General features: G+C 46.4%; 1 protein-coding gene across 5 annotated transcripts in view; it reads left to right on the forward strand.

Moving 5' to 3' along the window:
* LOC109316626 (cytokine receptor common subunit beta-like) overlaps positions 1–25,544 on the forward strand; it is a 43,810-nt gene that overhangs the window by 10,776 nt on the left and 7,490 nt on the right. For 2 of the 5 annotated variants that reach the window (XM_019544848.1, XM_019544849.1), the window contains exons 1-12: positions 8,303–8,493; positions 8,928–9,006; positions 15,224–15,356; positions 16,777–16,955; positions 17,178–17,335; positions 18,180–18,351; positions 18,951–19,086; positions 19,192–19,352; positions 23,869–24,014; positions 24,118–24,292; positions 25,109–25,199; positions 25,464–25,533. In XM_019544848.1, coding sequence (XP_019400393.1) covers positions 8,416–8,493; positions 8,928–9,006; positions 15,224–15,356; positions 16,777–16,955; positions 17,178–17,335; positions 18,180–18,351; positions 18,951–19,086; positions 19,192–19,352; positions 23,869–24,014; positions 24,118–24,292; positions 25,109–25,199; positions 25,464–25,533 — 1,578 coding nt within the window. In that variant the 5' untranslated portion in view covers positions 8,303–8,415. Of the gene's footprint in view, positions 1–165; positions 236–8,302; positions 8,494–8,840; positions 9,007–12,571; positions 14,063–15,223; positions 15,357–16,776; positions 16,956–17,177; positions 17,336–18,179; positions 18,352–18,950; positions 19,087–19,191; positions 19,353–23,868; positions 24,015–24,117; positions 24,293–25,108; positions 25,200–25,463; positions 25,534–25,544 lie in introns of those variants that run through there. The other 3 variants (XM_019544850.1, XM_019544851.1, XM_019544852.1) reach the window with 3 other exon arrangements.

The raw sequence follows: 25,544 nt of genomic DNA on the forward strand, positions 1-25,544 counted from the left end.
GACTGGGGATTGGGTTAGTGCAGGGTCCTGGCAGTCCAGCGCATATATGGTGTTATAGTGGCCCAGGGCAAGGCTATGCATGTGATGCAGCCTTTGGCTGCCAGTAACCACAGACCAGATGTTTGCCCTGCCAACTCTGCATCACTGGTGTTGTTGTTGTTGCAGCAAGAAGAAGAAATGGGAAGAAAAGATTCCCAATCCCAGCAAGAGTCAGCTGGTGCAAGGCTTCTTCCAGGTAACAGGGGGCTGTATGCTGCAGAGCTGCACCTGGGAAGAGGGAGGAGGAAGCTTTCCAGGGGCCAGAGAAAGAGAGGCAGGCTGCCCCCTTTGTTTCTGTGGGGGGGAGCGGCCAGCTTGAAGTCTGCCTGCTCACAGCCCACAGCTGGTGGGAGTCATTGAGGATGCTGTGGGCAGAGCAGACATCACAGGTAAGGCCTAGGGTTTCTTGTGTCTCTCACTGTGGCTCAGTGGCTAAACCTGGGACTTCAGAGATAAAGAACCATCCCTCCCCCAAGATGCACCTAGTTCTGCTGGTCAGGTCTGCAGAACCCTGAGTAGAGGGATTCCTTCCTGGTCTTCACAGACACAAGGTTTAGGTTCTCAAAATTCAATGTACATCACTACCCAGGTTTTTTGCAGTCAGAGATAGTATCAATTTCTTTTAACACTCCTCTCTGAGGGAGTAGGGGAATTGAGGCATATGGAAGTCCCTGAGAAAGAGCTGGGAACTGGACCCAGATCTCATATGGCCTAGGCTATGTCACTAATACCTGTGCCACATCCCAACCATTGTTTTTCTACTGTTCTCTTCTAAAACTCTTCTTCTTACCTTAAGCCACCTCTTATCCCCTGCTCTGCACCTTTTCAATCTACCTCCTGTTTCATGGGAGGTGACTGGGTGTCAATATAATGTTCCAGGGGAAACGCCCTCACCTTCTCCATGAGACTGGAATAATTTCTATCCCCTTTCCAGACAAGCATGCTATGAGCAGTTATGCCATGTGCTCCACAATGGAAGGTCACTTTGCTTACCCTGTTCCTGTTGATTGGTGAGGTTTTTTCTATCAGGACTCTGCCTGTCAGCATATGGGAGATGTCCAGGTGATATGTAAATAAATAAATAATAACTGCATGTGTGCCACTGACTCTTGCCTTACACTCATGCAGCTGGACTTCTTTCTGCTCTTCTGCTGATCATTCTCTGAATGGGTTCAGTTCCATCTGGAGAGCCTTTACTTTTTCTAATAGTCTTTATTGCGCTATCTCCAAAGCAGTAATTAGCATGGGACCTAGGACTGACCCCTGGGCTGACTCACTGGGAATATCTCTATTATGGAAGAGCAACACCTCCACGGTGGCTCTTTGTTTCTGATCATGCAACTGATTTAAAGCCACAGTTAGACTTTGTTCTCTCCCCTGAGATTTTAAAAGTTTCAGTTGTTTCTGATGAGTTTTCTGAACCAAAGACTGTTCACATACCTATCAAAGGCTGAGCTGTTGTTCTGTGCACCCAGCAAGATTTTCTGCATCCTACCCTTGCTGATGATATCCTTGGAGCCTTATTGCCATTGCAAAGAGTGGCAGATTGTGACTTCTGCAGTGTTGTTGCTAGCTCCTTGAGTAGAACTGCTACTACACACCTTCCCCTGCATAACACACAGGGTGGAGACTAGCATTGTGGAGATGAAAGAGAAAAAATAGACCTTAGAGAAGTACTAGGAGCAGTTCTGCCTCCAGGATATCCTTTGCAGTAGCCTGTGTGCTACATGCCCACCTTTAATTCAGGGTTCCTGGCTCTCCCTTGCCATCCAGGAGATTTCTTTCAATAGTCAAGATCCTTCTTTCCTGAGGGGATTGCTGTGAGTTTTTCTCTCTCTCTCTAGAAAGGACCACTAGGTAATCTCATGCCAAGCAAGTTGGTGGTCTTTGGCAATCAGAGCCATTTGGAGAAGGTGGAGCAGATCAACAAACTACAAGTGCGGGATAGGTAAGAGAACAATGTGCTGCTGAGTTGTTGATATCATCCAAAGTGTTCCTCAGTGACCCTGAGATCTCAGTGAGTCTGAAGATAGCTGCTTCCATCAGGGAAGAGTGAGAAATGTAACTTCTGTAGATGAGAAAACACACCAAACATTCACAAGGCTGCCTGGAAATATGTATGGATAACTCTGGAGGGCCCAAGGATAAAGACAAAGAATAATTCTGGCTGTGTCCCTCCCCAGGCTGGATGAATACCCATGATTTCCTGGCCTGGAAGCAGGGATATAAAAACCGCCCCAATCCACATGTGCATAGTCTGCCATGTGAGTTATAAAAACTACATAGTGCAGATGTTGGTAATCATGTTCTCTGAAGGGTGACCAATGGCTTGGTGCATGTGTCCTGGGAATACAGGAATCCCCACTGATTCACTAAGTCTGGGGTTGTGATACCATCAGGGACCAATGCCAGGCACTCCAAAAGGTGGTGCTGGGAACCTGACATGTGGGGTAACCTGCCCACAGGGAAGGATTACTTCTACCCCCTTTCCTCCCCCAGAGGCTCTGTCTCCTTAGCTCATACCTGTCTCTTTGCAATGCTCTTTGCAGGTGACCTCTCCTTAGTGGCTTATCCCTTTGTTTTTGTCCCTGTTGCAGCATGGTGAAGGTTATTTTGGCAAGGTCCTCAGGAACTGAGGCACCAAACATGGACCTAAGAAGCTGGTATCACACTTCTGAAGTGCCAGGCTCTGCTTCACTTTCAGCAGCCCCATGTGCCTGGCATTCAAGTGAAAGGACCAGTCATTTCCTCGCACCGGCCCCATTTGCCTGTGTTGGTGGTGCTACAGCAGACACTCCCTCTCGGGTACCTATGTCCTACTTTGATTTTAATGGTCCATACCTGTATTCCCCACATGGGGACTCTCTGGCGAATAATCAAGAGGACCGGGGAGCGTCTCCAGAAAGACTTAGGGAAGAATCAATATCCTTGGAACATTTTCCCCAAACCACAGAGGGCTACAGACCTTAGTGATGGAGAGGGTCATGTCACCCCCAAACTTTCTTCTTTCCTGGCCAGAAAGAGACAAAGCATATATTTGCAGGAGGACAAGAAACATCATCATCCCAAACAGCAGATGGGGAAGAGATGAAAGAGATAAAATAGAAGGCCTGGACTCACTGACTGCTGTCCTCTTGAATGGCTCCTCCCAGGGCCTACAAAAAGGACCAAATACAGCATTCACTTACATTGGATTCACATCCCAATGTAAATTACACTAAGATCTGGTGAAGCAGATGTGCAGCATCTTGCCAGAGAATGGAGGACCCACGTGCAGCAAGCAAGAGGATGCGCTTCATGTGCAGGCCATTTGGTCCCCGAAAACCTTGAATATTGATGAATACTTTGCCTTGCCAGTGTGGGATGGACAGTAGCCAGTTGCAAGGGCAAGGAAATTTGATGAGGCTGTGAGACTATCAGCAAAGACAGTGTGTGACTGAACAAAAATGCTGCTGTTTAAGAACTGTCACCTGTTTTACTTCCTACCCTTCCCCCCTACCGACACCCAGGGAGAAAGACAATGAGAAGTTCTTCTCTCCCAGCCTCCATGCTTACAAGTGAAGGACATTAATTAGCACCATGTCCTCCTCCTCAGTATATTTGGCTACAGGAACAAGCCGAACTTCCCCATTTGAAGAAAGCTTCTTTTCCAGAGCTGTCATTTCTGATAACGTTGACATGTTTGTAGTGCAGAATGTGTAGCGATGACTTCAGTGCAAACTTTGCAGCATGAGGGATCCAACTTCATGTCATGTTTTAAGACTGTCACAAGTTCCTGGCATGAAATGCCTCTTATTCTTAAACCCAAAAGTTTATTTAGCAAGGTAATAATAAAAATCATCCTGGAGCTTTGATAAGAAGGGTGTAGCAGGAATGAGAACTGCTCAGGACAGTACAAGATGGACAGGAGTAAAGGGGTGAAACTGAAATTGGAAAATTTGGCTGGAAACCAGGAAGTCTCTGCTAACTGAAGTGTGATTCAGAAGCCCAAACCATAATTAGAGTGCACAAAACCATGGAGACGTACTTAATTGCAAGATCAACTATGCAGGAGATAAGATGTGCAGATTGTCAAGCCAGGACCTTGTGATGCTTGTAGTTTTGCTTGCTAAAATACTGTAGGATTTGCTGCTTTTCTAGGCATTGCCTGTTGCTAGATGATCGTAATGCATCTGAACTAGCTGCTTCGGTAACAATCATGTGTAAGGTATAAGCTGTGTCAAAGAGGAAAATCCATTTCTCTCCAATTCCTTTATTGCAAGCAAAGCTTTGCAAGTTCCTGAAAGCCACTGACTCAAGAGCTGCCACTCAGAGATCTGACCTTGGGAAATCATTTAGATTTCAATGCATCACCTGCCAAGTACAATGTTTAGCTCTGGCTTTGCTGCAGTGTCACAACTGATGATGGGAGGAAGATGGAGTCCAGCACTTCTTAGCAGGTGTATGTCAGAAATACTAGTTCTGCTTAGTGTGCTAATTGGATACATCTGTTTACTGTTATTCAGTGTAATTTGTTCATTTGGATAATGTAACTTGTTATAAACAGCATTTCAAACTCATGTGGGACCCCACTCCAGTGCTTTTGATTGCATACACTAGACACTGTAGAAACCCTCAGGTGAAGATACTCCCTGATCCAAAATGCTTATTTGGGTACATCAAGGTAGGATTAAAAACAGCAAGAAGGAGAAGCAACAGTGACTAGTGCAATAGTCATACAATCCTGCAGTTAGGCAAGTCACTAAAAGATTGAGTTCATCATAATGCTTTCCTTATTCATAGAAATAAGTATGTAGCAAAAACACCTCTCTGGTTCACTTCCTAGCTCTGTGTCATTGGCAATTTCTAGGAGGTTGCACTGTAAGCTATTTTATTATCTGGGCCTTTTTCTCACGAGGAATACAGGGCATTTATACACGTGTGCCAGGAGTGTGTGTGGGTATGGGGGGGCCTACTGCTGCTGCTGGCAGTGGGGGCTGTGCACAGTGGTGGGGGGTCATCTCCACCCCAACCCCCACCCTCCTCCTGCAGGCTCACCAGCTGTCCAGTTGTATACCACTGTGCTCAGTGCCTCCACATGGGGCCCCCAGATGGAGTGCTGGGAGCCCCACAGAGGTAGAAGCACAGAGCCCACCTGGTCCAATGGCATGCTGTGGCAGGTTTCTGTCCTGGGGCAGCTGTGTGACCCCTGCTTGGCTCAATCTCTATTACAGTCCTTCCTTAATGGTTTCCTGCCATGCCATGCCTTGACCCTTAATCTCAACAGACCCTCTCAGCTGGCCTGTGCCTTCGGAGGGCCCCTGTAGCTTCAAGGGCTACATGTGTATCTGTGCCCCTCCAGCACACCCATAGCCTTAAGAGCTCAATCCGTGGCTCTGTTTCCTCCCCTACACTATGCCCCAAGCCTCATGGATGTTCTCTCTCCCTTTGATGCTAACTATTTGTACACTTGGCCCCCTTGGGCCCTCAGACCCCCTGGTCCCCTTACATAGTCTCCTTCTGGGCTCTTGGACCCCTGGTCCTGCCCACAACCCCTCCTCTGGGCCCTTGGACTCTCTAGTCCAGCTTCACCTGCTTAGGTTCATGGACCCTCTGGTTCAAATCTCAGCCTTTTCCTCAGCTGCTGGACCCCTTATTGGGTCCTACTCTTAGTTTGAGGGCTCCTGGGTTATCAGTTCTCTAGGTAGGCTTTGAGCCTATGGTACCTCAGGGCTCAAGGCTAAACTACGAGTGTAACTTAAATAGGTGAGAAGCATCTTAATCATCTGGCAGACATCTCAAACCCTTTTGGGGCTTAACATAAACAAGTCCATTTACCTGTAAAAGCCCAATCATTCTTAGTCCAGGGAACTTGCTTCTGTTCCCAGGCCTACAAGAGTCCTTCAGCAATATCCAGGTCCCGGCAGGAGCCTTGCTACCCTGCAGCCAGGAGCTGCTCACTTCATGGTTGCTGGTGAGAGCCTCTCTGATCATTGCAAGTTCTGGGCTTATACAGCTCCAGCCTGAACCCTCTTCTGGCCAGGTGTGTTCCTCATTAGCTCCCTCCTGCCACATGCAAGTGGCCTCACAGTAGGGCTGTGCGAGGCTTCAGACTGTGCTTCTGATCTGGAGAAAATTTGGATGCTTCGGACACCAAAGCAGCATGCCCGGATTGAACCACTGGCTTCATTAGGCTTTCCGAAGTGGTTAGGAACTTCTGAACTGCTTCGGAAAATCTTCAAAGCCGCTTCGGAGATTTGACCATAGGGTATAATGGGGAATCAATGAAATATCTATAACTTTGCTGTTTTTTGTCTGATTTGGATGAATCTTTCAGGGATGGTAGCCTCAAGTTTCAAGAAGATAGGTGCAGGGGTTTGGGGGGAACTGCACCCCAAATTATTGAAAAGAAAAACTCACCTCATGTGTATGTGTTATGTCACAAGGGGGTGAAAACTGCAGGCATGCTAGCCCCTGCTGAGGACACAAAGCCTGCCAAGTTTCAAGGAGATAAGTGCAGGGGTTTGGGGGAAACTTCCTCAAGCTGCAGACAAGCAAAACTCATGACATGGGTGACCCTGTGTATGTTAAGGTGCAGCAGAGTGAAAGCTGCAGGGATGGTGGCCCCTGCTGCCACCACGAAGCCTGCCAACTGTCAAGAAGATCGGTACAGGGCTTCTGGGTTCTGGGGCCCTGCACCCCTAGCTGCTGACAGGCAAAACTTGTGACATGGGTGCTTGTGCAACTATGTCTGTCTTGGGGCAGGGTAGGGGTAGACACTACTGCAGGCCTGGCTGCTAAGCTACTGTGTTGCCAGTTACCAATCAATCAGGATTCACTCAGGGACCAGCTCAATACACAGTTGCTAGCTAATGTAACAAGTTATTTAGCAACAATTAACACCTACAAGACCACAGACTAAGGAGAGGAAAGAATCAATGCAGGCAATCAACTTCCCCAAAACAGACACAGTCCGGCAAACACCCATGGCAGAGTTTTGCCTGTCAGCAGCTAGGGGTGCAGGGCCCCAGAACCCAGAAGCCCTCCACCGATCTCCTTGGCAGTTGGCAGGCTTCTTGGTGGCAGCAGGGACTAGCAGGTCTGCAGTTTTCATGCTGGTGCACCTTAACACACAAAGTGTCACCCATGTCATGGGTTTTGCTTGTCCGCAGCTTGACGTGGAGTTCTCTCCAAACCCCTGCACCGTGGCATCCTTGGATGGATTATCCTACCTTTCTGGTCCTCTTCTCTCTTCCCTCCAGTTTTCTCCCATCTCCTCTGATGTGTCATCTAATAATTAATCATTTATTCTTGAAGAGACAGCCTAAAATTAATAGAAGTCATAGGGGCAGAATCCTACTTCACTTTACATACCCAAACAGCACTCACCTGGCTGTGTATCTACTGGTTGTGATACCTATGCACAGTTAGACACCCTGTTTTCTGGCAGGCTGTGCTCCGGCTGGGCAGGTACACACAGTACTGGATATGCGTCATATTCAACATGAAGCAAAAACAAAACAAAACAATAATCCACTATGTGGGTAGCAGAAGGGGAAGTGACTGGGAGTTTGGCTAATGCCTAGCTTATGGCTTTGTGGTTCAAGCACTGTACTGGTACATAGGAGGGATACAGATTTAAGCTTTCCTGCTATAGAGGGGCCTAGAACCTGGATCACTCATTTTCTAGGTGAGTACCCTAACCACTACACTATTGGTCTAAATTGTTTGGCTCCTTTCTCTGCTTTTTGACATCTAGTATGCATTTGCACAGCCATACAGGATGTGTAATAAGATTGCCAGCTGTCTGTAAATGCCAAACTAACAGTTACATGGCTGAGGGAGTGCCATCTGGGATCCTGGGACTCTGGCCCAGGAGTCTGGAGCAGAGGCAAAGCACAGGTTGGTAGTAAAGGGCTGTCCCTGCCTCTGAGAGCCCACATTTAGGTTCTGACAGGATCCAGCAGGGTCCTGGGACAAAGCCGGGACAGATAGGAAGTGAATGCCATCTCCTTCCTGTGACTGTTGCAGCCATGCTCTCCATTTCCTTTTCTGTATCTAAGCAGGCTTGGGAGGGAGGAGGCCAGAAGACGGGGCAGGAAAGGCAGTCATTATCAGTAGTGAGTTGTTGCTTACGATTTTACAAAACCCACAAGATACAGTTCTTGTAAACACTTAAAATAGAAACAGTTCGGTATAACAGTGTGAACAGAAAGACTTCCTGTCAGGGCTCCTGGAAATTCTGAAAGAAGCCAAATCCAGGAAGTTCGGCTTGTGTAAGTCTCACTTCTTACTCCGTGACATTAAGGGCTGAATCTGAATCTGGAAAGGAGATGTTTGGCAGGCTTAGATGCCTCCAACCCTAGTCTGATTGAGAGGGCTGAGGATGTGGGGAGCATGGTCAGTTCGGTCTCTCTAGCTCTGGGAAGTGTGTTGCTGCTGATTCCCTCATCTGCAAGGATGCCACAACTGCCAGTGAGTAAGAGATCGGGGGGTCATCTGTCTGCCTGCTTTGCTAGCTAAGGGAGCTATGTTATCATTTGGGGAAGAGTAGCAAATGAATGTGGAGGCTGAATTCCCCTCACTCCAAAGCTTTGGGTTGGTTTTTAGTGTCAGGGTGAAGAGGGGTAGTCCCTGCATTATAGTGATACAATACAGTGCCTGCCAGTAATCACCCAGCTAGCAACGAGTGAGACAGATTTTGCTCTTCCAGAAATGGCCATCCCGGAAGATATTTTATGCAGGGGGAGGGAATTTTCTCTCAGAGAAGGTTTTGGACCTTCTCCTGTGTACCACAAGAGTTTTGCTTCCTTGTTCTCCAGAAGCATGTATGTGTGTGGGAGCACATGAACAGCAGGGCCACAGAGGCAAGAGCTGACTCCTGATCCAGAATTGTATTTCATGTGAAGGCAAGTGGGACCATGATGAACTTCTACAGCATTTTTCTGCTCCTGCTGCCCTGGGCTTTTGGGGTCAGGAAACTTCAAGGTGGGCTCCAAATTTTTTAATCTTCTTTTTCTTCCTTTCCGTTTGTCATCATTTCTCCCATGCCCTCCATTCAGTGCTGTCACTCTTCTCTGTGTCCTTCAGCTCTCATCCTCTGCCATTTCAGATGAATGTATTGTGGATAGGCAGACAGCTAGGGATGGACAGTGGGGTGGTAGATGTGCAGGTGGGAAGTAGAGATGGATGTACAGACATGTGGAGGACTGAACAAGCAGATGAGATGAAGAAGGCAGGTGGTGAATGGACAATGAACTGGAGATGATGTGGAGAAATAGCCAGACTTTTGAAAGTGGTTGGAGAGAGAGACAGGAGACAGAAAGGGTGAATGGGTCAAATCTGGAGCATAAATGAATGTGTGTCTAAGTGGAAGCATGGACAGCAGGTAGGTAACTAAATGTGTTTCTTTGTGAAAGGTAACAGGGCCAACCTGAAACACTCTGGTTCCCAAAAGGAAGCACATTCCTGCATTCATTCCATTTCTGCTCTGCCAAAGCAGAAAACAGAAGGAACCAAATGGTCCCTCCCTGCCCCCTTCATCCAATATGCTATTCACACAGTTGTCCCCTTCAAAATCTCAGGAAAAGATATTTGAAGATGTAGGCAGAGCTGGCCTCTAAGCATGTGAAGAGATGTAACATTTGAAGCACTTCAAATGCTTTTGAAGCTCTTCAGAGAACAAACCATACAGGTGTGCACATCCTTTGAAGCACTTCAAACAATGGCACAGGTGCTCCAAAAGTGAAGCTGAAGAAAGCAAGTACAATTTAGAAGCACTTTCAAATGAAGCACTTACTGTTATATATGTACTAGCCAATTGCCCATCAAGAATGGCAGGGGGGGCACGCAGACCTGCATGTGGAGTTGGTCTGTGGGCCTGATCAAGCATGGGGTCAGTACTTGGAAGTGATCTGATGTGCTGGCATGGCTCCATGTGCCAGATGCAGCCGCAGAGCAACCATGTGCCAGCACAATCTGGTGCACAGAGCCTATGGAGCTCCCCACAGGCCCAGAAATTTGGCAGTGTGGGAGAATTAATTATTGCAGCTCTGGAAGCAATTAATGCTGCTACCATTTCCCTACTGCCAATCTTCTGGACCTGTGGGGAGCCTGGTGGGTTGGATCACCCTGTAGGCCAGCAGGTGAGCTGCCCCATCATCAGCAATCCCTCAGGGGTGAGGATGATCACTCCCACTGTGGGTGAAGTAAAGGGTTGTAGATGAGTTCATTGGTGGTTAAGAAGGCTGATCTTAGGGCCGCAGATTCTCTGGCAAATGCCACAAATGGTGGTTAAAGGGAGGGTTGAACCATGGATTTCTTGGTCTTGTTTCCTTTCCTTCTATTTCTGTTGTTTTTCTGCCTCTCCTGGGCTAGTGCTTCCCAACTTGTGATGTCAATGCCACACTTAATGCACCTTGAGGGTGCCCTTGAAGTGTGTCCTCTGATCCTTGTGTGTCCTTTGTCCTTGACTAAGCTGGGAGTATAGCAGTGGTTTCGGTAAACATACATCAGGCATGTGCACGCAATGCCCTGTCCACCACAACTGATGTTGAATAATCAGCACTTCCATGCTGGTGTTAATGTCAGTGAGGATGCTGATGTTTGTGTGACAATCCTCCCACTGTATGCCAATGATCTTCCGAAGGTATCACTGGTGATAGCGTTCCAGGTTTTTAAGGCGGTCCCTGTAGATTACTCAATCTTCACAACTATAGAGAAGAGTTGGAATTACCACAGCCTTATATAGTAGGAGCTTTATGTGAGTCCTTATGTCATGATCATCGAATACATGATGATTCCATCTTCTGAGGGCAGAGCTGGCACATTGGATGCTATACTGGATCTTCTCATCAATGCTGGCCTTTGAGAAATGGCTGCTGAGGTACACAAAGTGTTCAACATTCTCCAACTCCTATCCATCAATGAAGATCTTTGCCACAGGGATAAACTGGCCTGGAGCAAGCTGGCAAAGCACCTTTGTTTTTCTGATGCTAAGGGTCAGCCCCAGCCACTGGTATGCTTGAGAGAAGTAGTTAAGGGCTGTTTGCAGATCCTTTTCAGTATGTACAATGACAGCACAATCATCAGCGTACTGAAGTTCCACAATTGATGCCAAAGTAATTTTGGTTTTGTCATAGAGGTGGAAGAGATAGAAAATGTTCCCATCCATCCTGTACTTGGTGTTAATGCCATGTGCCGATGGTCACGGATGAGCATCTTGATGACCGCAAGAAAGATGGAAAACAGAATTGGTATAATCACACAGCCCTGCTTAATGCCAGTTCGAATGGCAAAGGGTTCCATAATGGAGCCACTGTATAGGATGGAGGCAGTCATTTGGTCATGAAGGAGTCTTAGGACGGTGATAAAGTTTCCTGGGCAGCCAAAATTCAATAAGATCTTCCATAGAGCCTCATGGTTAATAGAGTCAAAGGCTTTGGTCAAATCTATAAAGTACATGTACAGTTCCTGGTGTTGTTCTTGGCATTTTTTCCTGGACCTTCTGGGCTGCAAAAATCATGTCCATGGTGCCTCTTGATGGTCTGAAGCCACACTGAGACTCAGGAAGGATTTCCTTGGCAAGAGGGAGCAACAAGTTCAACAGAATTTGAGCAAGGATCTTCCCAGCAATGGAGAGGAGGGCAATACTTTGATAGTTCCCAAAGACTTATCTCCCTCTTTAAAAATTGTGCCAATTTTGGCATTCCCTAGGTCAGTGGGAATTTCCTCAGTGTTCCAGATTTTGAGAAACAGTATGTGGAGCTCGTTGGCCATAGTTTTCCCACCAACTTTTAAGACCTCAGCTGGTCAGCTATCAGGCCCAGATGCATTGTTGTACTTCATCTGTCTTATCACCTGGTGAACTTCTTCAGAGGTTGGTGTACTGGCAAGTGCTTTCCTTCCTGGATGCTGCAGGATGGATTTGATGGTTTCGTCAGTCACTGTCAATTCTCAGTTCAGGAGCTTTTGATAGTGCTCTTTCCAGTGGTTTTTGATGGACTCATTGTCTTTTGATGTACTGCCATCTTCACATCTAAGCAGGGTGAGTCCAAAAGAGCCTGGTCCATACATAGCCTTGATTGCACTGAAGAAACACCACATGTCATGATTGTCAACAAATTGTTGGATTTATTTTGCCTTCTCTTCCCGCCATTTGTTTTTGATTTCTCTCATCTTCCTCTGGGCTTCAGTTTTAAGCCATCAAAAAATTCCCTGCTTCTGCCTAGATGTAAGATGACTTTTTTGCCAGTCACAGAAAGCTTTTTCTCTTCCTATTGAGAAGGGCTTTGATCTCAGCATTGTTTTAGTCAAATCAGTCCTGATGGCATTCAGTGATAAAGCCAATTGGTTCTATGCAAGCCTCATGGACGGTCTCCTTTAATGCTTGCCAGTCTTCCTCAATACAAGTGTTATCATTTTCAATCCTAAGATAGGTGAATTTCTTGCTGATATATGTTTGGGGGGCTTCCCCATGTCTAGGGTCGGAAGGCATTTGATATTATACTGTCATTGGACTGATTTGGGTTGCTTTTGATGTGTCAACGCAACCTAGTGGAGATGTTTGATCTCACTAAAAAATGATCAGTCCAGCAGTCATTGGTTCCTCTCATAACAGTGTGATATGAATGTCTTTTAGATCACATGCTCTTACGATGGTGTAGTCAAGGAGGTGCCATTGTTTTGAGTGGGGATGTTGCCATATTGTTTTGTACCCGTCATGTTGTCTGTAGATAGTGCTAGTAATGACAAGGCCATGCTCTGCACATTAGTTGAGTAAGAGGATGCTGTTGGAATTGGCCTTGCTCACTCCTTTCTTCCAAATAGCGCCCCTCCACATATTAAAGACCCTGCCAACTCTTGCACTGAAATCTCCAAGGAAGATGATCTTATCATCTTTTGGAATGCTAGTCAGGATTTCATTAAGGTCAGAATAAAACTTTTTTTCTGTTCTTCCTTGGCAATGACTATTGGAGCATATGCACTGATGATGGTAGAAAACAAATTGTTGGTCAGTTTTGGAGGTGAAAAGTCATGAGGCGCTCATTAATGCCAACAGGAAAATCAGTCATTTGGCTGACAATCTGGTTCTTAATGGTGAAACCACCACCATGTATTTGCCTCACATTTGCAGGTTTCCCTTTCCAGAAGAACATATAGCCACCCTGCTCCTCCCTCGGATGGCATTCATTTGCATGTCTGATCTTGCTGATAGCAGCAATACTGATGTTAAATACGAGAGTCCTCAGCTGACAATAGCTGTTCTACATTCAGGTCTGTCACAGTTTGGGTTGTCTAGTAGGGTTTGTACATTCCAAGATGCAAAGGACATTTTTGTGTTTTGACCACAATTTGAGTGATCCTTCTGGAAGTGGCTATCCAGTCAGGTAAGATAAAGTGAGAAAGCCTATGTCTGAGGCACCTTTTCTTGCCCCCTCCCCATGCGGGGTGAGCAGAGGGGATCCTAAAAGGGACTGCTCAGTCACATTCACAGCTGCCAAATCACCTTCTTGTCCTATTCCAAGGGTGCAGTGGCCATCACGTGACTGCCGTCTGCGTGTGGATCTATGACTAGGGACGTTTGGTGATCACTTCATCTGTCTCCATCACAACTCATCCATTATTGCAGGGATTTGTAGAGGTTTGGGTATTGGTGATTGGTTATTGTGGTAGATGTTGGGTCCAGTGGGAGAAGCCCACATGTGACTTGTTTTATGTTGGATGTTGGCAACCCATGGATCTTGGTGGAGGAGAAACCTGTGTCCAGTGGCAAGGAAATCCAAGATGACTGGGGTTTCTCTTATACTGCAGTCTTCATCTGCTTTTACAGCCATTGAGAAGTATGCCATCTTCATCTGCCTGCTCCACCATTGAGGTCTTTATGTTAGGTTGGACTGCTCTTTGTCTGATACCTCACCTTTGATCTTACTGCTATGGGTGACCCTACCAGGAGTACAAGACTCCCAACAGTGTTGCTTTTAGGATCATCAGTACACACAAGCCTCTCTATCCTGTCAAGATGGCAGTCTGTGGAGAGGAGCAGGTGAGCATGACTGTTATAGCATATTTTGAGCCACTTGGATGTGCATTCCTAGAGCATTGCTCATGCTTTCCTCTACAAATTTATAGGCTAAAAACTTACACTCTTTACATAAAATGAGAGCTATGTTTATATTCCCATATTAAGAATCATAGAGAAGTACTGTTGGAAGGGACTTGAGAGCTCATTTAGTCCAACTCCTTCCCTGAGGCAGTATTATCCTTATTGAAACCCTCCTATATAAATCCATTGTCTAACCTCTTAGCAAAATGTACAGGGTCAAACCTAAAACAACACAAAACATAACAACATCCTAACCTGCTTCGGGATCAGCTGTAAGGTATCTCTATAGCCCATATCTGCCAGCCATCTAAATTAAAACCCTAGGGCTTGCCCCTGACAGCAATGCAACATGACCCAAAAAACTCTTCTGACCTTCAGGGTCTAAAATCACGCCTCCCCCAAGCTGTCCCTTCTCTGCAATATGTTCAGAACTCACCCAAGCACTGCAGGCTGCAAGTGCAGAAAGTCATCCACAGGAGTCCCACAATTCCTTGTTCCAAGCTCTAAGCCCTTCTGCATTCCCAATTCTGGTCTCTACTGCCCATCATTAGCGCTCAGCACAGAAGGAGATACTTATTCACAGACTAGAGGGCCTCAAATTGAAAACAGGAAATACAGTCCGATTGACTTTGTGGGCCAGAAAGTAAAATATAAGGAGGAGGGGCAGCTTGTGATTTGGGACGGTTGGGGGCAACCCTCAGGATGAATCATAAATGTCAGTGCAGCTCTAACCTGAGATGCTCAGGCGATAATCTGAATACAGAAGTTGAGACTTTAAAATAAACACTATTATCCTGAAGCTCACGATATCATCATGAGAACTGGCAACATGGGGACTGTCAGCTGGGCTCTAAGGACTGGTGATCACCCTCTTTCTTTATTGTCTCCCAACAGTGGGCCTGTGGAAGGGTAAGGATATATTCATGAAATCTACAATATGCGCATTAAACAACATGCAAGGGTTTTGCTCCAGAATTCATCTTAGTCCTTACTGCTCAGTCCTTCCCCACTATGGTGGCAGAGTGTGCATCTATTCCATTAATCCTCACAACTTTTCTTTATGACCCATGTTTTCTATTGTGTCTGCTTTTCCCCTTGCAGAGAGCATCCCACAGCAGAGCCTGACCTGTTATAATGACTACACTTCTCTTATGACCTGCATGTGGGAGGAGTGCTCAGAGGCACAACATTTCCTGAATATGACTCTTTACTATAATGATGACACAGAAGACTCGTAAGTGCCTGAGTTCTGTTCTCCTGGAGAAGGACATGAGGGCATCTTGGCTACTGGACCTAAAAAATAGGGATGGGAAGTGAGAAATGGACTGATTTGGCAGACAGGCTTCGAGTAATGTATGGCCATTTTGGGTTTGCTTGCTGTGTATGTGGGGAGGAGGGGAGGAGTTGGAGACTCAAGTCAACTTTGACATCTGCTTTCGGAAGAAGAATGGAGGCGGGAAGTTGAACACAATAGGGATGCATTACCACTGGTTGTCTATGGGATTGCAAGTGGTAGCTGTGCCAGGGCATGTTAGGTTCCTGTACATGGTGTGGAGAAGGAGGCATTACAATGTAGGTGTGAAGCTCATTTATTAGCAGAGGAGAGAGGTACAGCTCTCCCTCCTATGCAGCTCCTTATGGCCCATCCTTAGAGCAGTATCAGCCATCTCTGATGAAGTCAATTCTACAAAACAAGGAAGCGTGGAAAGGCTGAGAGAGAGAGAAAGAGAGAGAGAAATGTTTATCTGTACTGCCAGATTTCCTCTCTGAGATGCTAGGCTCTGTATTTCTGTATCTCCACACCACATCAGCTTTCTTCTGAAAAGGCAGCCAAGCTTTCAGACTGCAAGGGACAGGAGGGAAGGGCAAGAAAGGTGAGGAAGAAAGGCAAGGACAGATGTAGAAACAAAGAGATTCAGGTGTGAGGAGAGACAGGTCAAAGTCTGGGGAAAACAGGCAAATGGGAGGTGAAAGAGATCAATTATATTGTTTTGTTTTGTATGGAAGAGATGCTGAAATCACAAGTGGGTTGACCTGATGTCTATTGAAGTAAATGAAAGGGCTCTTACTGACTTTACCAGGTTTTGGATCTGGCCCCAGGAAAGTGATCATCTCTAGATAAACATCCTGTGAAATGACATGATTCTTCCAAAGATGCTCTGTGAAGGTCATTCTCACATGATGGGCCACGAGACTGAGTCATAAGATTAAAGTAAATTAGATTACTTGGTCATACTAAATGTATTCCACCACTACCAGTCATCATGTGGTGATGCCTTTCCTTCACCGCATATCACCACACCACTACCAACAAATGGCCCAGTCCTTGGAGGTCTTCAGTTGTTGGATGAAGAAGAATTAGTACAGAGAGTGGCAGCAAGTTTTCTTGGCTACCCTTTTTCCAACAGAAATATGCATCATGAGCTCATTTCAAAATGCCTGCACTCAGCTAAAAGAAAATACCTTGCTGCACCCCCCTGGGAAAGGCTGAGAGAAGAAATCATATGTGATATATGAGAAGTGTTGGTACATGGTGATAAATTGGTATAAAGGCCAATATAGAATAGAACAGACCATGGGGACAGTTTCAAAGTCCAAATTTTGGATTTTTTTTAATGCCTAAATCATTTCCTTCTGGGTCTCTTTCTCTGCAGCGTTGTGCTTCCATGTGAATCCCACCAAGTGGAGGGACACACAGACTGCCAGGGCTCACTCACACACTGGGTGTGCCGCAAAAATCACACCACTTTTGGAACAGAACAGAAAGTTATTTACAGCCTCAAACCTGACCAGGAGCTACAGACTGAACTGCGTGTCATTCTCTTCCAGAATGGTAAAGTTGAGACACCATCATTTTTCCTCTCCATAAATTTTTGAGATCCTTTGCAATGAAAGTTTCTTCCTTCTACCTGATCCCTTAGCCCTAGACAAGAATACTGATCCTGAATCCAGCCAGGAATCAAAGTTTATTTCCATTGTAAGACCTTTCTATCAGTGTCTCTTCCCAACCCACATACTAATCGTTCCATTGTATATTGTATCCTCACCTTTCCAGTCCAGCCTCTCCCACCTCAAAGCCTCTTCATCAATGTGACAGAAGGAGGTGACTTCTTGCTGGCATGGGAAGCAGCTGGTGGGATAAATGGAAGCACCTGGCCAGACAACATATTGGAATATGAAGTGACCTACAAGAGGGACTGGGAATCCTGGGGGGTAAGCATGAGACATATGCAGGCTTTGGTCTGTGCTGTCCTAGGTTGTACCATAGAGAGGACAGCCTGAACTTAGACCTGTGCAGAGAACTGACTTCTCCATTCACTGGAATTTCTGGAAAATTGAAACAAAATGGACATTTTTGAGAATAGACAAATGTCAGAAAAAGTTTCATTTAGTTTGAACAAAATATTTCCTTTGAGCCAATACAAAATGTTTGGTTTCATTTGAGAGATTGTTTACATTTTTATTTTAAAAAGCTATAGTAAAATTTAAAGTTAAATGTAAAATTCAACTTTGACCTGAAATTGTTGAAACCAAATGTATTGATGTATTTAGGGGTTTATTGCTTATAAAACAATTTGCCCAAATCTTGAGAAAATTACAAATATATTGGTTAGCAGGAATGTGCACTTTGTTTTAAAATATTTTTGACCAAAATCCTTTATCTACTTGCTAGCCTCTACAACTGGAATGGTTGATATGCAAATCCTCAGGGAGCTCTATGTCATAGATATGATGCCTCTGACATGGTGTAGCTGGCTGGGGGTGTGCCTTGCACACTTCTTGTCCCATCTAGCCCTGTGGATCAAGGCCTGAGACCCTGAAAGTACAAAGCTATCTGTCTCCTTTGAAAGCAATACACTCCACACAAGCAGCGTTGCACCGTGGCCTAGCCCGGGATCACAGATGTAGCTGGGCTTCACCACATGGAACTGACCAAGCTAAGATGTCTTCACACTCATCTCTGACATTGCCTCTCCCTCTTGTCCCCTCCTCTTCTCTCTTTTGTCTTATTATTTCTCTTCTCTGCTCACTTCACTCTCTCACGCCCCATGGACAGAGTTCTTCCTCTGTGTTGGTCTCAAACACCTCCAAATACCTCTTCAGCCACAACAGCCTTGTACCCGGGAGCACCTATGTTGCTCGTGTCCGAGCCAAGCCAAGCCAGGAGAGTAACTTTACTGGGCAGTACAGCGCATGGAGCACAGAGGTGTCTTGGGAGACCCAGGCAGGTAAGCGTGATGTAAGAGAATAAGGGTCAGGATGAGGTGTTGGGGGGTGAGGAGCATTGAACTATGTGCTGTACTAGCAGTAGATGTTTGGGGCTGAGCTGAAGAGCACTGGGACATTGCTGGAATGTGATTATTATGTTCTGCTCACCCAAAGGTCCCCAGTGTCACCGTCAACTTTTACTTGAGTGGATGCAATGTCTGTGAAGGGAATCAGATCAGTAGCGATGGAGGGCAAAGCCTTTTGTTTAGTCCCATAGAAGAGGTGCCAAGTTAGCACTGACAGGAGCAGCAATAGCTCTTTACTCCCAGTTCCCCTAGTGGTGTAGCTTATTCAGTCTGGCCTCTGGTGCTGATTGTTTCTGTGATAGGGACTCTGTTGTTATCAGTCTTGTCTGCCTCTCATGATTCAAGCAGTGTATCCATTCTTTGGTGGACGGATGGACCGATGGGCTGATATAATGCTCCAGGCTTTGCTAGAGAAACCTGAAGCTAAAAATATCCCCCTCCTTTGCGATGGCCACAAAAAGTCACTCCTCAACTGTCCTCCCTTTATCCATTCCTGGTCTGCCCAGAAGAAGCCTCACCTCTTTCTTTCCCAGGAGATGATGGTCATCCCAAGAACCTCCACTGCCTCTTCAATGGTGTTGATCGCCTCCTGTGTAGCTGGGAAGTACGGCAAGAGGTCACCAGCTCTGTCTTGTTCACACTCTTCTACAAGGCTACACAGACATCAGAGTAAGTGGCCTGCCCATGGCATCCTTTTTCCCTGTGGCACCTTTTCTCCTGTGTCTGACCATTCTTATCCCTACTGATGTCAGTGTCACCTCATTTTTCCCTCAGAGAAAAGGAATGTTTGCCAATTCATGAGAAGAAGTTGCCCAACATCCCATATGTATTGCAAAGCTGTGAGATCAGCATTACCAGTCCCAACCATATGTGCCAATACAACATATCTGTCCGGCCCCAAAAGGTGGAGATGCAGCTTGAACTCTTCAAGCACAGTAAGACTCTTTCTGCTGTAATAAACCTGGGATTATCTCTTAGATTTTTTTTTCCAGGGATAGATAACTGATCAAAAAAGAGAAAAACAGGGAGGTTGACTGACTGAGAAAAATGCTCTGCAATGATGTGTGGAGGGGATAAATCGTTGGTAAAGGAATCTTGGTACTGGAGTTTCTGACTAGCATTGATAGAGCATTGCTCTGAGGAAGCTTGTAGTAGTGGAGTGTTGGTTTGGGCTGCCCAAAGGAAGCAGGAGGATACCATTAAGGATTCATAGGTGCTGATCCATTTCTCATCACTTAATGTTAATATTTTCACTGACCCCACTGGGTTTTGAATAACGCTGTTTTCTTGGCACCTTGGTTGACAGGGCATTGCCATTAGGAGGTGTCTTTTCTGATGCTCTCACAAGAAGTGGTTGGAACTAATTGTTTAGTAGTGCAATGGCTCATGTTATGTAGTGTTGATAAGCTGGAATTCAGACTTGTTTGCTCTGAATGATGGTATCAGGAATAAAGCAAACTATTTAAGTATCCTGAGTGGAAACCTGGAACAGCGAAAACCCCATCAGATATTAAAGTCTCTGTAAATGTTGATGACAGCTGAAGTAGATTTGAACAGTGTGTTATTCTGTAATTGCATGTGAATGATGCCCACTAGGGCTGTGCAAAGCTATGGGTGGTGATTCGATTTGGAGGAGATTCAGCCCTATTTGGTGGCCAAATCTCCAAACCCGAACTGAATCAGGGGACCAATTTAAAGGTCCGAATCAATTCAAAGCTCTCCGAATCTTTGGAAAAGATTCGAAGAGCTTTGATGATTTGGGCAGTCCCTGGTGGCTGCAGCAGGGATATGCAGCCGGACTCCAAGCTGGTAAGTACTAGGGGTGAGGGAGGGTGGAGGGGACCATGGGAGGACCCTTACCAGACCCCCTTTGCTCCCCCAGCCCCCTCACAGGTGCACCGCTCAGGCCAGCTCTGGCCCTCTAAGAAACTGCCTCCCCCTGGGACTCACCTGTCCTGCAACAGCCTTGGGCCTTCAGGGACATGTGCCTAACCCTCACATGGCGTGGGGCGGGGGAGCAGCGGGGATTGCCCGAGCTGGCAGGAGCTATGAGTCCAGGGGGTTTTTCGGGGGGGAGTGGTTTTGGTGGACAAATCTCCAAACCTGAATCAAATCAAAGGACCCTTTAATCCCTCCGAATCGAATCAGAACCCTCCACATAGATTTGGAGAGATTCGGCAATTCAGACATAGACACAGCTTTAAATGTTTTTTCTACATACCTCAAGATAGCAGGGGCTCGTGAGTACTGTGGCACGTGGAGTGTCCCACAGAAGCACAAGGGTCTCCCCAGCACGCTCAGCAGCAGACCTGGAAGTGGACCAGAAGCACTTCCAGTCCACTTCTGGGTCTGTTGGGGAGCGCACTGGGGGGGGGCCTGCACCCCCAAAGCTCAGTGACTGGTGCCTCTTGGGTCTGGGGGGGGCACCTGGGGTCCCCCCATGGCTGATTGCCAAGCCGGGAGAGGTGCAGGGACCCCCCCCAGCACACTCCCTGGCAGACCCAGAAATGGCTCGGAAGTACTTTTGGTCCACTTCCTGGTTTGCTGCTGAGCATGTGGAGGGCCCCCCTGAAGTCCTGTGGGATGCTCCACATGTCCCAGAATTGCAGCATTCATGAGCCACACTGGTACCTTGAGGCATGCAGAAAAAACATTTAAAGCTGTGTCTGTATACAAATCTCTGATTCTCTGAATTAGCGTCGAATCTTCAGATTCAGATTTGGCCGAATCGAATCAGGGACAGTGATCTGAATCAACAAATCCAATCACTGTCTCTGATTTGGGCTAAATCCAAATCAAATAGGGCCTGCTTCACATACCCCTAGTTAATGAAGACCCAGAATTAATTCTGGCAAAGGAATTGGAGCTTTTCAAGCAAAAGAAGTAACATAGTCCTGGCTGAAATTTATAGATGGTGGCTGGTGGTCTGACATCATTGGCATAGCAAAGAATCAGACAGAAACATTACAGGACAAATGACCTGACATAGAAAGGCATGTAGAGGCCAAAGTTAAAACCTGCACTTGGAGCTGTAGACTCCGTGGAAAACAGCACAAGCTGAGACTATCCAAGACTTTCCAAGAGTTGGCTGTGCTAGATTGGGCGAAGAGGACAGTAACACCATTAGCTCAGAGGAATTCTTGTGAGGAACAATGGACATGTTGCAGTAGACTATGAATACAGTATCACTCCAAATCCCTGAAGGCCAAAAAATATCTTAAGCAGACAACAGTCAAAACAAGCACTAATGTGTTTACCACCACCAAAGAGAAGCAGTGGTGATGAGCAGGGACTCTGGATTTCTCTGATAAAAAAATCCCCAATTTTCAGATTCAAGAAAGTAACCTAAAATCCACATTTTTGGGTGATTAAAATGAAACACCACTAATATATCTATATATAGTGATATTTCATTTTAATCACGCAAAAAAATGTGAATTTTGGGTTACCTTTTTAAATCCTAAACTAGGGGATTTTTTTTTTATCAGCCAAAACCAGGATCCCTGGTGATGAGTCACGAGAGAGCTACAGGACACTTCAGAGACTAACTGAACATTGTTCATTAGTGGAAGTTACCTATCTTTCAAACATCTCAATTTACTAATCTTCATTATTAATTAAATCTCAATTTACTAATCTTCATTATTCCCACAGTTAGCTGGGGAAGGACAATATGAGGAACTATGCCTTTAATAGGTTTTAACAAGAGCCCTCTGGATGTGGTTGTTAGGTTGTTTAGAGCTTATAATATCCACTGCTAACAAAATACAACCTCTGCCAAAAGGCTACTTACTGACAGTGGTGGTGCTGATGTCTCAGGGGGAGACTTGCAGGTCCATGTACCAGTGCAGGGTACTTCAGAGAATAATTGCTGTTTTCCAGTTACTGGGTGTGACAGAACACCTTTGGTGCCTGTCACTTTAAGGGTTTTGAGTTACAGCAGGGCAGCTGGCAGGTGCAGGCCAGCCCTGATGAGGCAGTCACATGACCCAATAAGAGCCATATGATTGGAGGGGAGAGATGAGCAGACTACATTTTAGCTCAGGCTCTCAAGGCTGGGCCAGGAGTCTGCTGCTGGTAACCAGCAGAACAACTTGTGGTTGGGCAGCTGCTTGGGAACACCTTGGAGGTAAGGGCAGGGGTTATAGGGATGGCAGGAGGTTCCTTGTCCTGGGTGTGACTTGAAACTACACCTTGCTGGGGAAGGATGGCCTGGTGGGGCTGCCTGTGCTGGGGCAGCTCTCCAGAAATGCCAGACCAGTTGCCTTCCTAGTGAAAGGCAGGTAGGAGTGCCTTATAACCCTAGCCCCCACTACTCAGTGGTCTTAGAGCAGCAGTGGCGCCAGGCATACCAAAGGAGAGGCACCTGAGTCCCTGGGGGTGCAAGACCGCAAGCCCCAGGAAGAGGCATAGAATTGGTCCCAGTGAGGGGTTAGAGAGTGGCCCCAGGAAGGGGAGCAGAAAGAACCTAGTGCCCAGTGAGGGGTTAGTGGCTTGAGTTGGCCTAGTTTTGTGCAAGGACCATCACCCATAAAGTAGGCTGCAGGAGGCACCTGAAGGGCTGTGGGGGATTGCCCTGAGTGGAAGTAGCCAAGCCTGTTGGCTCGAAGAGGCTGCTCAAGAAGAGCAGGGCGTGTTGGGAGAGGCCCTGTGAGAGGGGGCAGAGTGAATGAGGCCCTGTGAGAGGGGGCAGAGTGAATGAGGCCCTGTGAGAGGGGGCAGAGTGAGTGAGATGAATGTAACAGGGCCGGCAAGGGGCAGAGTTTGACCCAGCTTCTGGCCGGAGCAGCTAATAATTTTGGATGCCATCTGTGAGGCATGGAACACAGTAAGGGGAAGTCAGAGCCATGTGTAGACCCCATGGTATGAGAGCATTAAATGGGTAGCCTCCTGCTTATTGTATTATTGAATAGCAAGTCATGTCAGACAAGACGGGGCAGGCTGCCCTAGACAGAGGGGTTGGCTGGCACTGTAACTGACCACATGATCTTCCCCCATCTCACTGGGTTGCACATATGTTTCAAATTCTGTAATATCTCAGTGCTGCTCTGTAACTTTATGTTTGGCTAGAAGAGGAAGGCATAGGAGAAGGGAAAGAGGAAAAGGAAAACATGCTTTTAAGAGAGCTGCATCTAGTTGTTAGGTTGTATAGAGCTTGTCTTAGAGCTGATCAGTATGACACCTTGCAGTTAGAGTTCTTGGCTCTCAGTGATCTCTGAAGAAAGTTGGTATGGAATGAGCAGGTAGAGAGAGATGTGCCAGGTGGAAGCATTTTCATTAGCCATTCTTGTCCTTCTTCAGACAAAATGCAACTTGGTCTTGGTAGCCACCCAGAATGCGTAAAAGCTGGAGGAGTGAAAAACTGGGTAAACAAGTAAAAGCTGGAGTGGGTAGGAAGATACTTGGACATGGGTATGGGGCTACATGGCTAAAATGTTCTTTGTCTTCTAGTTAAGGTGCCAGCACCTGTCAACCTGACGGTGACGAAAACAAAAGACCAGGAGTATAAACTGAGATGGGTAAAACATGCCCTACACTATGAAGATATAAGACAGACCTATGAAGTCTTGTACTGGAAAGCAGACCAGCCCCTGGAGGTAGGTGATTGTGGTGCTGGGTGACTGGGTCTCCTGGGAGATGTTGGATAGGAATGATAATTTTTCTTCCCCTCTTTGATCCATTCTCCTTTTCTCTCTTCAGCTTGCCAAGCCCAACAGAACCAGCACTGATGAGCCCCATTTGGTCCTTCGCCAGGACAGTTTGGAGCCATTAACATGCTATAGGGCAAAAGTACGGGCAAGGGTGCATGCATCCTCTGGCTATAATGGCACCTGGAGCGAGTGGAGTGAGGAGCACACCTGGAAAACAGAGCATGGTACCTCTGACATGGTGTTCTATGTCAGGGATTTTATTGAGAGAGACAGTGTGGTCCACAGGGGAAAAGTCCCCTGGGATGGGGCTTAGGGAAAGCCATGGTTTCCCTATATTAAATCAAGCAAAGATCCTTCCCAGAGGTTCCTTACTCCTGGCCCCATGCTTTAGTAGTTAAATATGGGGTATATTGGAATGGGAACCACGGATGTGAGGATGCTGCTAAAGGACAGTGTGAGAATCTGGGGTTGGTAGTGAGCGATCAGGATGAGGAAGGACTCAAAAAGGACTGTTGTCTATGATATATTAAAGTGTCTTGCATCAGTCTGAGCTCCATTTCTCCCAGGCAAGGTGAAGATCAGTTGGCCGTAACATTCCCCCCTATACACACATGGGTAGCTTTTCTCTATTCTGCAAACCCTGAAAGTATCAAGGTAATTACTGTTAAGGGGCATGACACACAGTGATTCCTAGTGAGCAAAGTTAACCTGAAAGTGGACGAGGAGGCAGGGTGAGAAATGCATGAATCTAAGCAGAAGGACGAAGAGCTTTCAAGTAAGAGGTGTGACCAAATACATTCGCAGACTTTCAAATGTTGATTTTTCTTGTAAGTTTGTGCAAGTGTCCTGGGATTATAATAGCTGTGGTCTCTATCTCTTTCCCCTTTCCTTTCTTTCTCCTTCACGTTACTGATATGTTCTCTCATTCTTAGGCTTGCTCCTTTTTAGTCTAAAAATTTCATTACTTTCTTAATAGTCCTAACAGGGGGCTGGGAAGAGTTGTCTCAGTAACTTTCTCTCTCTCCTTTTTTTGTTCTCAGTTTTGGCACCATATATACCCATATGTATTGCCATATTCTTCACCATCATGTTGGTAGCAGTCGGCTGGTACAGCTGGAAATATCTCCTCAGGTAAATCTGTACTGTTTGGTGAAGGGATTTTCCGGGGGCCGTGGCAGAGTGAGCAATCCTCCATGATCACCTTAGTTCAGTCCTGGGGTACAGCAGGGAGCTGTGTCTGTGATTGGAAGATGGGGTTAGTGCAGTGTCCTGGAGGCTCGGCGCCTCTATGGTGTTATGGTGGCCCAGGGCAAGGCTGTGTGCTTGATGCAGCCTTTGCCTCCCAGCATCCACAGACCATATGCCAACTCTGCATCACTGTTGTTGTTGTTGCAGCAAGAAGAAGAAATGGGAAGAAAAGATTCCCAATCCCAGCAAGAGTCAGCTGGTGCAGGGCTTCTTCCAGGTAAGAGGGAG

This window comes from Crocodylus porosus, unplaced genomic scaffold (assembly GCF_001723895.1).
Source record: "Crocodylus porosus isolate Cpor-Errol unplaced genomic scaffold, CroPor_comp1, whole genome shotgun sequence".
Taxonomy (NCBI): Eukaryota; Metazoa; Chordata; order Crocodylia; family Crocodylidae; genus Crocodylus; species Crocodylus porosus.